Source organism: Stylophora pistillata, chromosome 8 (genome assembly GCF_964205215.1).
Source record: "Stylophora pistillata chromosome 8, jaStyPist1.2, whole genome shotgun sequence".
Lineage (NCBI taxonomy): Eukaryota > Metazoa > Cnidaria > Anthozoa > Scleractinia > Pocilloporidae > Stylophora > Stylophora pistillata.
In genome coordinates this window covers 27323570-27337916 of record NC_142526.1, presented here as the reverse complement: position 1 = coordinate 27337916, position 14347 = coordinate 27323570, and the positions used below count along the sequence as shown (strand labels likewise).

The following is a 14347-nucleotide window of genomic DNA, read 5'->3' as shown; positions in this document are numbered from 1 at the left end:
GGCAAGAGATTTCTTTTGTAAATATCAATTATTGAGCTATAAATATCATCCAATGGAATGCAAGTCACTCTTCGTATCCTCCAAGTTTGCTGATTGAGTAGTTACGGAGTCTCTTCTGTTCCTAGCTTGTGATATTAATTGGGGGGACTTATTTGCGTTCAAGGTGTTTCGGTGAACACTTGTTTCAGCTGAAACGCTTTCCACGTGACAACAACGTGTTCCCTTATCTTACAAACTCCCTGCTGACAATCGTGTGTTAGTTTACCACATATTAATTTATCCGAGACAATTCACAGTTCCCAAGCAAAGAGAGGCTATTATTTTTCGTATGGTTTTAACTCAAAGGGTAACAAAAGAGGGATTTTTAAAATCTCGTCGATCGATCTCCCGTTGCTGTGCCAGTAGAAGGCGGGTCACGCTCCGAGGCTGTCATTGTGGGATGCAGGATTCGCCATGTTTTGTCTACTTTGTCGTCGGCGTTACCAGGATTCACGAAAACCGCGAAGCGAGAAAGCTCTATCTCTAGTGGCATTGTGATCTCATTATTCACTAGTTTTCTTCGCGCAAAGCGACAAAGACAACTGCTAACTGTTTACCCAACGCCTTAAACCAACTTCCCCTAGAAATTTGTTTCTTGGTTATAGATTAATGTTATTTTACCGGAACAGTTGGCGAGAACACTGTTTTCTAGAGTATCACTTCAATGATTGGACGAAAGATTCTAGTACTGAGAGAAAACAGAATTTTCAACTGCACCTAGTTTATTCAATTCTTCCTTGAAATCACAGTTTTGTTACGTAAATAAAATATTTGAACGAGTAGTTGCGAAATTTAGCAAAAAAATGAAAAGATATTGTTTTTCTGCATATGATAACAGTATAAACCCAAATTTGAGCATGACCACTCCACAATGAAACCGGCAATGAGGTCTGCCATTTGCAACCTTAGATATCTGTTGTTTACATTCATTACTTTTCAGTTGTTAGACACACGAAGCTACTTGATTAGAACACTTGACAAATTTTCTTAGAGTTAAAAGGGTCACCATTGTTCTAAGGTCTTGACAACATCTTGAGAGCTATCAGATGATTTCGATAATCTTCCCATAAATTCCAAGGATTTTTAGATAAGAACATTTACGCTGGCATAATTGGATTATTCTTAGTTATGTAATCGTCTCTGCATAATGGTCATGAACCAGCCACGCAGCACAGGGAGCTATTTGTACATGACCAAGTCCAAAACTGGGGTTAAGTCAGAAAATTAAGTGACACAGGAAATCCAAAACTACCAATTTAATCATTCGCGCGAGTGGCATTTTTCAGTTTTACCATTCCGCTTGGTTAACATAAAAAGAGATGGATTACAGTTGAACGAATTGAATCGATCACAAAGGAACTGAAACCAAATCCTCGTGGAGAATGCTCCGCTTTCCCCTGACAAATTCTGCTGACATAAACATGGCGGTTTTTTTAAAAAAGAAAATTCGCTGCTCTTCGTTTTACAAGAGAATATCTTTACACATGCAGTGAATGAAATGATTTAGGGTTTCCAAGCAAGAACACGAGCCAAATTGCATTATTTTGTAGAAAAAAAAAATCCGAACTGGTATTTTAAGGGTCGTTCTTCTGTGTCCTCGATGTTTTTACAGGGCTAAGGTAATACTTGTAGCTACCAAACAAAATGCTGTTTCTATTTTTTGCTTCATTTATCTTCTTATGTTTTGATTAGAGTACCGCTTACCAATTCGTGAAGATCTTACATTTGCAACTGAAAGACAATGGAAACATCAGGTTGTCAGTTCAAACTATCTCGGAATGGACTTGGCTCCAGTATCCGGTGTAAAAAAAGGCACACACGTATAACATTAGAATTACTTGTATTTAGACAGCTTAAAATGCTTGCCTAACCGGCGGAAATCTATTTTTTCCACTCACGAATGGAAAATAGAGTTCTGGATCAATTGTTTGATAAAAGTGATCATACAACAACAAACATATGAAACATATGTATGTGATCATTTTTCGCCATTGCCGGGAGACACCAAACTTTGTGGAAAGTTCTTCAGTTTGGCGTTTTAACTGTGCTGTGTTAGTGAGGAATCCTGAAATACTTAACTGAACGCTTGCTTTAAAGGACTTGGCGACTATACATGTACTTTGAGTAGTTCTCGAATGTTCATTAACTACAAAAGGAAAAACATGTCAGCGAAAATCGTTGGAAATTTCCCTTAACGATGGCTTTGGATCCATCTGTTCCATCTTAAGACTTAAATAGGTTTAAAGTCTTCTAAGCTCATCAAAATATTTTTAATTTTACATTTCTAGTCTTATTTTAAAGCGCAAATAGTCTAAGATAAAACAATAGCGCTTATTTTTATAACACGAAACTCATCCTTGAATAAACAGAGCGCTATCCTCGGCAAAACCAATTCAAACAAAAGATCACCGGTGATGTTTTAATAAAGCAAGAGAGGAGACAGCTATGTCAGGTTTAATCCACGGATGTAGTTCTATTTTGGTAGACTATTACAACTTCCTAAATTTATTTAGAGCATCCACGACGATTGCTGTCTTTGGGATTTTGCCTCATTACATAAATGGCGGCCCATCCTTCTATGCTGTGGTGTTTTCTTAGTAATTTTCTAATATCCTCTTGCAAAAAATTATTACGTGCTGTTTAAATGTCGGAATAAGGAGAAATTTCGGGAATGAGACATTCTTGCAAGTGCTAATCGATAGATATTCGTTCACTAATGATTCATTTTGGTGTCGGAAACAAATGAGAAGTTGTCGGCTGTTTTAAAGGAAAGTGTGATATCACCTTCTCGGCAATTCCTATAGCCGCCATAAACTTCTCAGAGGAAGACTTAAAATGGTGACTGGAGGTACAAAAATCAATTTTCAAAAAAGTCTTTGTCGGAGCTCAAAAGGAGAGCAAACAAATAAACTTGATTTAACGACTTGCGTTAGTCAGTGTTCGGTAGGGGACCAGTGCCGATCTTGTAGGGACAGAGAATGAGTCAATCTCTATACACCAAATGATTTTAAAAACGTAATTACGACGCCGGCTGCTGTGGTTCTTTTGACAGGTAAATGCACCCCGCGAGTAATTTGTTGAGAATTTTGAAAAATCATTAAATTCTAGCACATAATCGGCTGAGGCCGAGCTCGGTTGACACTCACTTCAAGTCGCCACTTTTACCGCGGCACGTGAGGTCAAAATAATAACAATGTGATAATATTTACTATCTCGCAAGAGTTTACGAAAGATACCGCTAGTTTTCAACGCTGCAATTGATTTAATAGTCATTTGCGTCAACGGAAGCTAAAGAGAATCAACCAGAAGGCCGCCGTCGTTTGTAAAACTGAGAACGTCAACTGTTCTACCGCCCTTTTGGAAGTGTTTGAGTTGATTGCGCTGATATAAAAATGGTTAAAGATCTTTCTTTTTTCATTGAAAGCTACATCAAACGCTCTTGGCAAAGAAAATCACTTCAGATTAATGTCAGTTGGGGATTAATTAGGCAAGCGGTGTGTTTTATTCTTTGTCTAAAATTCTTAAATGCCGTCTCAGTAATTTCGAAATTTTTGCGCGATGCACGGTGAAGGAAAGACCCACAGTAAATAGCTATCATAGGTGGGATTCTTAAGATTTCTTAAGCTGAAATCAAGTGGGTTCTATTTGTTTGAAATACTTGAGATATCGATTTATCTTGCCGCGCGCAGCAAGTGTGCAAACAATACTATTGTGAACAAATCACGAAATCTTTCAAATCAATCTATATACCGAAAAATGTTCGTCGAACAGTTTCCAGATGAAATAACCACTTACTCGCTGTCATGTGTTTGTCAAGATCTAAGTCAATTTTTCAGTTAGGAAATTTAGAAACGGGTTAATTGAAGGATTCTAGCGTTAGCTTCCTACTTTTTCCTACATGTATAATGACCGTTATGGTGAGAAACAAAGTCTTTTTTCTCTCGAAAAAAGATCAAACTTTGCGAAAAATTTTAAGCTGCGTCACACCAATTACGCTTAATAACGCTCCATTTTTGTATTACTTCCGGCTCTGGCTAACTACATTTAAATTATGGACCAAGTGGCACGTTCTGAAGGATCATTGTTATTAATACTAAAATCTTCATGGCTTAGAGAGTTGGCTCACTGTACCCTGAAACGCTCGTGGTCCCATATATAGATTTCTTTATTAACAATTTTTTCTTTGATAGTCATTGGTTTTTTTCTTGTCATCGCAACCATTTCCCCACCCCTCCCCTCAACGATTGAGAGCTGTACCACAGCTCTTAATCCCAATTTCGGAAAGTTTCCGAAATCGCGGCTCCCTTTCATGCGCTTTGTCTTTTGTTTATTTATTTTAAGTGTTATCAAGTATAATCATTAAAGCACTCGGTCTGATCTCTTGCGGAAACGCAGAAATTAATCTGAAATCAATCATTTTGATAATTTCCCTCCACAAGCTCCGTCTCTCTTATTGATTAATACTTGAAAACGGAGGTGAATATATTGTGCATGCCCAAATTTAGTAAAGCATATGATAGGATACTTTTACAGAGTGTACACGAAAGTGACCGCACGCCAATATAATTGCAGAGAGAAAGTTCTTGAAGAAAAAGTTTTATCCGTAGGTGACTACACAAATTAAAGAAGTAACTAGAAAAACAAGTTACATGTCGATAGTGAGAGAGCCGAGGTAATAGTCATAGGCCGGAGTTCCACCTTCTCATAAACAATTGCTAAGAATTCGAGTCAGTAATACATAATTATAGGCTTTATGCGAGTTGGAAAAGGAACATTCTGGAATACCAGGCTTACGAGAACTTCAGTAAAAGAGAAGCGCGACTCAACAGTGATCGCTCTCTTGTGGTGGTTGCCCCCGAAATTGTGGACCTAATTTAGTTTTATAAACACCAATTATCTGGAGTTATTTATAGCTGTGTGGCAGAGTATTCGAAGTTCTGTCGTCACTCGTTCGGAATCCCTTTTCTCCGAGTATGCTTGTGTCATTGAATGAAAAATTGTCTCCATCTGTTCATTATTAGTTCTGTGAAATGACTCATCAGTCGAATGAAATATGGGAGTATCAGCCACATGGAGGTTGAGTTCCCGCAACTGCATGTGGGCTCGACAAGAAAGAAAACCTACGTATGATATCAATGAAAATACTATGAGACTCGTTGGCCTCACTGATCTACACCGAAAACCACAGTGACGAAAAAACAGCCACCGCCTTCCAACATACGCCAAAATTTTCCCGCCAAAAGTTGCTATGGCGCTGAGTAAACTATGTTTATAAACTATAACCCAAATACATTTCTTTCAGCGTATTATTCCTTTTTTATGAAAAATATGATTGTGTGGTACAAAATTCTGACATTTGCTAATAAGTGTTACAACATGCAATTAAATCACCTAGGCGTTGCAAAATTATTCGGCTTCGGTCCAGGAGAACGCTTATAAATCTCTATTGTTTTGACAGAATAGTGATACATCATTTGATTTTATCAATGCGTTTTTTCACATCAACGCCACAAATAACAACATTGTTATAGTTTTAAACCTTAAAGGTCAGCACAAAATCAACATCGTGTGGGGCTGCTCTCTTTCTTCTCGGAAGGAAATATAGTTCTTTTAACAATCAGATCGGTAGGAAACGATCAATCTCTCTCTGAATTACCTTTGTTATCATATGTACCTAGCTTTTACCCTAAAGAAAGAAACTTTGACCTGACAAAATCGCCCGCAGAGCAAGTCAAATGCTATTTCTTGCGAGTTTGTTGAGTTAATTTTACACTGATACCTTTTCTTTGCATTTCTTAATGAATAAGTTGCAAGGCGAAGTTTAAAAACAGAGCAATTCGTTCTCGCAATTAAACGCAGCAGTTGTCGATAATGTTTCTGGTACCGTTTATAAGAACACAATAAGCCTTTTTCTAATTTAAAACTTTCATGCTCTCAATAAAGACTTCATAACGCAGAAGCCTATGCGCCTTGTGCCACGTGCTTCTTAAAGAAACACTCCACCTTTGTGAAAAGCTGACCCCGGATTTCTGATAAAAATATTTAGAAACAAAAGAAGTTACTTTCCTCTATTATTAAGAGAAACCAAGATTGGAGAGACTGATCATGAGAGCAGAAAGTATCTACGTGACTTATCTAATGAAATAATTTTAGCTAATTAATAACAGTAGAAACATTTACGGATTCCATCTGCTTGGCTCCTAATATCCCACAGCTTTCAACATTATTTTATTAGCTAATGATTCCCGCTGATGTATCTCCGGTATGCATAGTTTGAAACTTTAAAAGAAAATCACACATTTACCTATCACATTTTTGATTAGTATTTATTGGGTATAAACACAGTTAATCTCTATCATCGGATACCATAGGGTGGGCGTCATTTCCTAACTTGCGTGCAGAAGTGAAAGCACTGGGTTTTTTTTCCGATGGGAAAGAGTTACTTTGATGGATTATTCCTAATTCCCTGTTGCGAGAAGTGCTACCTCCAATTCCGTGGGAAATTGAGCCTTAAGACAATCTATACGTCGGTATCTAACTAGTGGGCATAGTTTCTGAAGATGGAAAAATGGGAAAGGCTGAAACTTTTGCAATACATTTTATTCCAGAAAGCTACATCGTAAGTCCACAAATCTGATGAAAACAAACAAAAGAAAAATAAAAAATAAATCAAAACTGCAAACTCCAATTCTGTATCTACGATACAACTAAGAATGCAGAGGTGATAGGGTGGCTATTTAAAGCTAGACTATTGAGTGGTACCGTCATAAGGATCAAGATCGTGTGGCTGGCGTGGTAAGAAAACGTCTATATATGATTTATCAAATAATTTCACTGGCTGCGCTGGTCAGTGAGTATAAACAGCTGACACAGCTGCTAAAATAAAGAAGAAGGTCCAGAATGTGATGTGGTGGGCTGCCAAAGAGTCATGAGCTCACAAAAAGGCAGACCGCAGAATATAAGGAGAGTTTTGAATGAGAAAAAAAAAAACCGTTATTCGCGTCCTATTCCCGCGCAATTTACATTGCTTTCCATAACGCGTCTAAGGTAATAATCAAGTGGATGTGCAAGTCAACAGTGATGCTGGAGACAAGGTGGGAGCATCATAAAGATACTTGGAAGATATGCATAAGCACGCGGAACCTATAATTAGCAATTATTCCAGGTTATGATATGATGTTGGCCCACGAGGCTCGTAGAGCCGACTTGGTTATAATCATATCCAACAAGCGGGAATGGAATAACAAACGGAAGAACAAACGGAATGTTACAATGTACAACTTGTCTTAATGCGCGTCAATGAAACTGTCAAATTGCATTATCCAGTGTTCCTGTTTTTAATAATAAGTGCTTGATCTTGTGTGTCGCATATCGATACCGTTTGTTAATTTTCTTTTGTCTTTTAAAAAAATCCAAAGGGATGCAGTTTTATATAACTTTTTTCCAACACGTCCAATTGTTGATGTAATCTTTCGCCGTTTTCGCGATTTTTTTTTTATATTCAAGCCCTAGATCTGCCGAATTCCTAAACAATTCATTAACATTTTCTGGAAATTTCTCCCTAACTTGACAAGTCATTTTGCCCAGTAATGTATGACAAAAAGATCTACTAAATTGATCTCTGAATCTTAGGGATAAAAGTATGTACTACATTTAGAGTTTGATAGATACATTTTATTCAGGACTGCCCACTGAGCGATGTTTTGCTGTTTTTAAGCCTCACAAAGAAAGGGACTTCGAAAGACAAATTGGCTAATCGACATGATCGTTTCTTGGGTGGAGTCAGCTCTCACTTTAGGCAATAATCTGTTTTAGGAAATTAATTTCTATTGTCAGTTTCTGTCTCACCTGTGAAATTGGAAAAATAGGACTGGCCCCATCTTTCATACTCCCGCAGATTACTTACTAATTTTTGTTCCCACTTTCATTTTATTCGTATGACTGTTGCTGAGGAGAAAGAGAGCTCGGGGTCGCGAAATGAGGTGAGTGTTTCGCTTTTACGCTCTCTACCCAGCAAAAGGAAGCCCAGAGGTTTGAAGAACATCAGCGACTTCTTCAACAAAGCGAGCGTATTGATTTTTACTTCAGAGTAGATTTAGAAAATCGGCTGAAGTGCAACTAACTCTTAAAATAGCGACGCATTTTTCGTATCAAAGAATCAGGACAGCGACCGTAAGGTAGTTCCAAACAAGAACTAATCGTTCATGTTTACTAGATACCAGTCGATCGCGGTAAATGGCCGCCATCTTGAAAGGAGTGTAAGAACAACAACAACAAAAAAACTCAGGTCGATATGTTTTTGGCGGAGACCTCGACTTCTTGGGGAAACTTGAAGTCTCCCCTAACGCCAAAACCTTATACATATTTTATGAGTCTTTTCGAGCCTCAGTGCTGATAACATGTGGACTAGAGCCCTAGTGGTTCTTACTATCTCAACTTGCGATCGTTTTCCGTCGCCAGCTAAGTTAAATTATCTGAAAAGTCCACAATTGATTAGAGTGAATTTATGTTGAGTCCAGTTCTTTAAATGTGCATAATTCCAATGGATTGCTACAGTTAATTCGAGTGGCCATTAATTGTACGTATGTATATATGCCTTTTTGGATTAAATTTTTTACCGCCTTTTCGAAATTTTTAAATCACGATGATGGAGTTGTGGCGAGAATACCTTTTATTTCTGATTTGAGTAAACATGATGCTGACTTAGTACGAGGAAAAAGTTGATTCAAATCCTTAAATTATACCAAAATTAGAGGAAAATTAAAAAAAAAAAAAAAAAGGGAAAAAAAAATCCTTCGAGCCGGATTCGAACCAGCGACCTAAGGATAGCAACAACCTCCTCTACAGTCCTCCGCTCTACCAACTGAGCTATCGAAGGAACCACGAGAGGTAAGGCAAATAATTAGTAATTTGAATACAACTGGGTTAAATAAAGCGGTTCTTCTCAAATAAAGAGTGAAATTGAATTGGCCAACTTTTTTTTTCCAGACAAATTTGACACATTTGCCGTAAGATCGAGACCGTCGTATTTAGCACCAGTCATAATTGCTAGAGAAAAGTTCTAGCGACAGCCGTCTCAGTTGTAGTGTCATGTAGCGTGTTGTTGATAACGTTAGTAGTTTAGATCTCTTTATACTCTGGTAACTTGTAATACTCGCGTGGCATGATAAAGAGGGCTTTTCGTGTTACTGTAACGGAACTCGCGCCCAAAGTAACGCCTCATCGTAAGCACTAAGCTCCTTTGAAAGTAAACAATCACTTAAACTTCGTTTGACGCTCAATGGCTGACTACTGAAGCCCGGTCGACTACCGAAAACCGGCCGAATAAGCAAAGCTCGTTAGAAGCCTAAGGAAACAAAGGACTTATTGTAGTTTGCACGATAACAATTTCAGAACAAAACAATCGCAAAGTTGCAGAACTTTTTTCTCATTCTCATGCGTTTTATTTACTGCATATACTGTATACAGTGCAAGGTTCGTGACAACTCTTCAATGAAATAATTTGGATATATCAACAAAGTTGAAATGGTAAATTGGCCACCGTAACGATTACAAAAGCTGACGTTTCGAGCGTTAGCCCTTCGTCGAAGGGCTAACGCTCGAAGGGCTAACGCTCGAAACGTCAGTTTTTGTAATCGTTACGGTGGCCAATTTACCATTTCAACTTTGTTGATACATCCAAATTATTTCGTTACCCCCACCGACGCAGCCCCAAACAGTTTCTTTCGAAACTATCAGCCTTAACTCTTCAATGAGTTGCGCCCAGGAAAACATTTAGGGGAAAAATTCCCTAAATTGCATTAATACAAGTAATGATAATTCGTAGCTAAAAAAATTCATTTCACAATTTAGTTTTCACTTTTTAAGTAGAATTATTACTCCGAAGGTAAGCCTAGAAACCTTCAGCCTTATGTAGCATTAAAAATAAAATTAAAGGCTTTTCGACAAATCACACTGTTGCAATATTACAAATGATGAAATATCGCTAACTGCAAGTTATGCTGTTTTCAATAGATCACATCTAACATATTATTACTGACGGAAAACTATTAACCCCTACATATTAAGAAGAAACCTTAATATGTAATGCCACAGGCAGGTGTGTGTGGTTTAGCCAACAGGAGGATACAAAATATGATGATTTGTATATTCAACTGTCTCCATCTTGGTAAATATCCGTGCTATTTGAAACAACTGATCAAGCTAACATCTACTGCTTACTCCCTAAGGGGCACCAATATTTTATCACTTCCTAAGCCGTTTACAACCACATATGGTCTAAATTCTTTTAGCTATTCATCTGTTAAGCACTGGAACTCCCTCCCTGACCACTTTAGAAAGGCTGTTGATTATAGTGAATTCAAGCGCAAACTGTTAGTACACGGTTTCTGTTAATATTACATTAGTATTACATTATATCATTATGTTAATGATTATTATATTATTACATTATGAATTATTTTTTTATCTATTTAGCCTTGTTCTTGCTGTAACTTTTAAAATTAGTAGTTAGAATCGGAGATACTAGCTTGTAAGCTACACTGAAATCCGAGGATAAATAAAGCTTATGTATGTATGTATGTATACAGTGTGAAAAATACTCAGGTCTTTCTTTGCATCGATGGCCGCAAAATCCAGTAAACATGAATTTCCTACAAACGCAATCATTTAAACGATCGCTTGAACAGATTTTCGTAAGTAACGTAGAAGTCTAAGCCGTCTTACAATCTCTAGCTTTCCCAGCTGACTTCAGTCTCAAAAAACACCGAAGGAAGTGAAGGACATTACCATGTCTCGTGTGAAGAGCCAGAATCCTAGAATGTTGAACAAAAATAACTTCCATGTGTCAATGTGTTGGCTCGTCTTGTAAAGCGCGAGGGTATATTTTAGCCTCACAGCATTTCTTTGTCGCTTAGCTAATAAAAAGAAACCAAAAAGAAAAAACGAGAAAAACTGTGGTTCTATCCTTAAAAATGTCTCAAGCACAGAAAGAAAAAACGAGGAGTAGGGAGCGAGAGAAGCTTGTTAATGAGAGTGCCAGTTGACGTTGGATGTCATAGTTACAAGTGAGATCATGATTACAGTTATGAGAACACAGAGGATATTTGGCTGAGAGATACCCTGATCTATTTACTACCAAACCAAGACGACAACGTTCACCACTGCGGATGAAACGAAAAGTAAGAAGGGGCATGGAGGCCGTTTTTCGATTATCGAGGAAAAATAACACATCACTAGAGAAGAACACTCCCGACAACAGTGGATACAAATACTAATAAAAAGGATGCTCTCATCTATCTACCGGAGAACTTAAAATTTCATAGTATAATCTCTGCTTTAGCTTAATTGTGGATTTTTCAGACATTACTCCACAACTGTGTTGAAGTGTATATCAAACATTGCATGGACATAACTACTTACATATCATATAATTAAAAATAAAGCTGTTATTTAATAAAATGTCTTTTAAAGGACAGCAAACCCCCCCCAAAATAAACTATGATAAAATATAGCTATTATAGAACATATACCAACAACTTTACATAAGAGTACAAGGAAATAACAACTTGACGACTGGGGATGACAGCCGCTGATTGCATCCACCGCAAGCTCAGTAAGGTCCAAATTCGTTGATCAGGAAGTTGTACACAAAACGCGCTTTCTTCTGCGCCAATTGATTGACAGTTCTCTTGCTGATCCCTGCCTCTTGATTTTTGGGGGCTCTTAGGAACAAGGTACCGAACAAAGTAGCTGTAGTAAAGGAGAAAGTCTGTTAGCAAACCAAAGGGAAAAAAGAGAGCCAGTGGAGATGGTTATAAATAAATAAATAAATAAATAAATAAATAAATAAATAAATAAATCAGCTTAGGGAAGAGAAAAGCCCGTGACAATAAAAGCTCATACCGTTGGGGTAGCTCTTACTTAAGTCATAACTACGTACATAAAACAGGTTTCAGAAAAATACATTTTCCTGAGAAACCTTGTGTATTTCACGATTCATCAAAATAACCTTTCTCATACCCTGATTTTTTCTTACACCCATTTCAACATATTTTTTTTCGTAACACCCTTGTTCCTTTGCACTCATAGACTGACCCAGAGTTTTGGCGTCCAGTTTATTCTCATTGGTATGTTGTAGCAGCTCTCTCAGGAAGGCACTGATGTATGTGAACACATTCCGATGGCTTTGAGGGATTTGACGTATCAGCTACAAGAAAAAGAACAACAAGAAGACACTGTGAAGACTCCGTACTTCTCTCAAAAACACCTGCATTGATCTACACAAGCAAAATGCAACCACTAAGGTTGGGTTGCACACATATGAATATTGGTATGGATACTACATCACTTTTTGGCCAATCAAGGTAAATATCACAAGGAGCCAATAAGATTCAAGCCTCAGGCGCGGGAAAATGCGGCGATTGGTTTCAGTTCTACATATGATTGGTGGAGCGAGCGTTCTGGATCAATCATTTTGCGCAGATAAGAAAACCAGATCGCGTTTCTTTTAACTCTCAAAAGAAAATTGCTCTGTCTTACTTCAATGGCTATCAAACAAGTTTAATGGCTGATAGGTTCTTTCCTTACACTGATCGAATTGCAAACAGGAACATACGAAGTCCCCTCACAAACCCTTACAAACCAAATGACAAACCTGTTTACAAAGCATGTAGTTGTTACAACATTCCAGTGCTTTCTGATAAAATGTATACGGAATAACAGGTTCCGGTAAGGCTTCCAGAAAAATAAGTAAAGCCTCTGCTATAGAGTAAACACTACCAGCTATGAAAACAGTAAAGGAAACACAAAAGGCTTTATAACAGTATGGTGTAAACCTACGGTAACTTTAGCACAAAGATTGAAAACATTTTAATCTTTTTTCAAAAAAAAAAAAAAATGACAATTTCCAATGAAACACCAAAAGGATACGCAGTTTGCCGCCTCGGCAACAATCTAAATGTCCCCTGATTTCCTCCAGATCTTTCTCAAAGCCAGACTGCTTCAACAAATTCTCCTACAGTAAACCAAAATATAACGGTTCGAAAGATTGCCTTCGGGGTGCTTGCGTGTAAAAATAGTGGTTTGTCCTACCTGGCGCATGCCATATTTATACAAGTGATCTGTTAGGAGCCATAGCTCTTTTGGAATTTCAAGGGGATGGTTATCCGAGAGCGTCGAAGGATTTGACGCATTGATGTGTTCCTACATGACAAGAAGAAAACATATCTTCGCATTAACACAGTGTTAATAAAAAAGTAATACTTTTTTCAAATTATCTTAAGTAGAAAGTTTGCCCAGAACACCACACATAAATAATTTGAACAACATTACATGATCGAGCAAACAAATGCTCCTCGCTCTTTCAAATTCGCCTCGCTCTCAGTGTATGGCTTCGTGACTCAGTTGATAGTTAACAACTGTTCACCGAAGTGGAGGTGGTTAGTGGTGGATATTTACCGAGCCGCTTCGCGGCTCGGTAAACCTCCACCGCTACACCACCAAAAATTGATTTGAGTGATTGATTTGCCAAAATTGCAAACCACCTGCGAAGATGACTTCTTTACTTGACTTTCATCTGCTGGTCAAATAAAATTAACTCATTACAAATTGCTAATATCACATAATGCCAAACTTACCAAATCTACAAGTGTTGCAACAGGAACCTCCCTGATAGGTCCGTACATGCGTACTAATGCCTCAATAGAAGAACCAAACACGCTAGGAAGATAGTTACCACTGACTGACACCTGCACACTGTTAAGGGGAGGTGCATTGTGCATATGTTTTTGTCTTTCCCTTACGGAAAAAATTTAAGCAAACAAGAGCCAGGTCCCTAGAGCATTGGAAACCCCAAAGTTCGCAAACATTCTAGCGAACGTAAATCAAGGCAGCTTCCGTCTTTCTTTTCAGTTTCTTTGTTCTATTCCTTACCCATCAGGGAATTGCAGCACTAATATTTCTGTTATGAGTGATCGACAAAAGCAAGATCTACTCTACTACGAGATTAAACACCGAGGAAATAAAAAATGAACAAAATAAAAAAAAGGATAACAAGAAAAAAGAAGGGTAAGTCACGAAAGCGGATCAAGCCAAGTGTGCTGCCTTAGAATTAGCAGGGACCAAATACACGACGCAAGTGGTGTCCATGTAAGCAGTATTGCCCAACTAGGTTTGGTTGTTCTCCGAAAATGAGAGTGATCTGAAAGTAGTTTAAAAGAGGTTGCCAAAGAAAATAATAGATTTGTTGCAGATTTACCATCTGAACTTAAATTCGACATAAACTTCAAGTACTATTTTAGCTTGCTCA

General features: G+C 37.8%; 1 protein-coding gene and 1 non-coding gene across 2 annotated transcripts in view; both read right to left on the bottom strand.

Moving 5' to 3' along the window:
- Window positions 1-8830: 8830 nt before the first annotated feature.
- On the bottom strand, window positions 8831-8917 carry Trnay-gua (transfer RNA tyrosine (anticodon GUA)). The gene is given in 2 exon segments: window positions 8831-8866; window positions 8881-8917. It is a non-coding gene; the product is annotated as a tRNA-Tyr (tRNA).
- Window positions 8918-9866: 949 nt separating this feature from the next.
- The window catches only part of LOC111322633 (inositol polyphosphate 5-phosphatase OCRL-like), a 21782-nt gene continuing 17301 nt past the window's right edge, over window positions 9867-14347 (bottom strand). The window contains exons 20-25 of the mRNA XM_088730630.1: window positions 13677-13787; window positions 13132-13242; window positions 12970-13054; window positions 12695-12822; window positions 12136-12247; window positions 9867-11790 (exon numbers count right to left, since the gene is read on the bottom strand). Of these exons, the coding sequence (XP_088586756.1) occupies window positions 11651-11790; window positions 12136-12247; window positions 12695-12822; window positions 12970-13054; window positions 13132-13242; window positions 13677-13787 (687 nt within the window). The 3' untranslated portion in view covers window positions 9867-11650. The remainder of the gene's footprint in view (window positions 11791-12135; window positions 12248-12694; window positions 12823-12969; window positions 13055-13131; window positions 13243-13676; window positions 13788-14347) is intronic.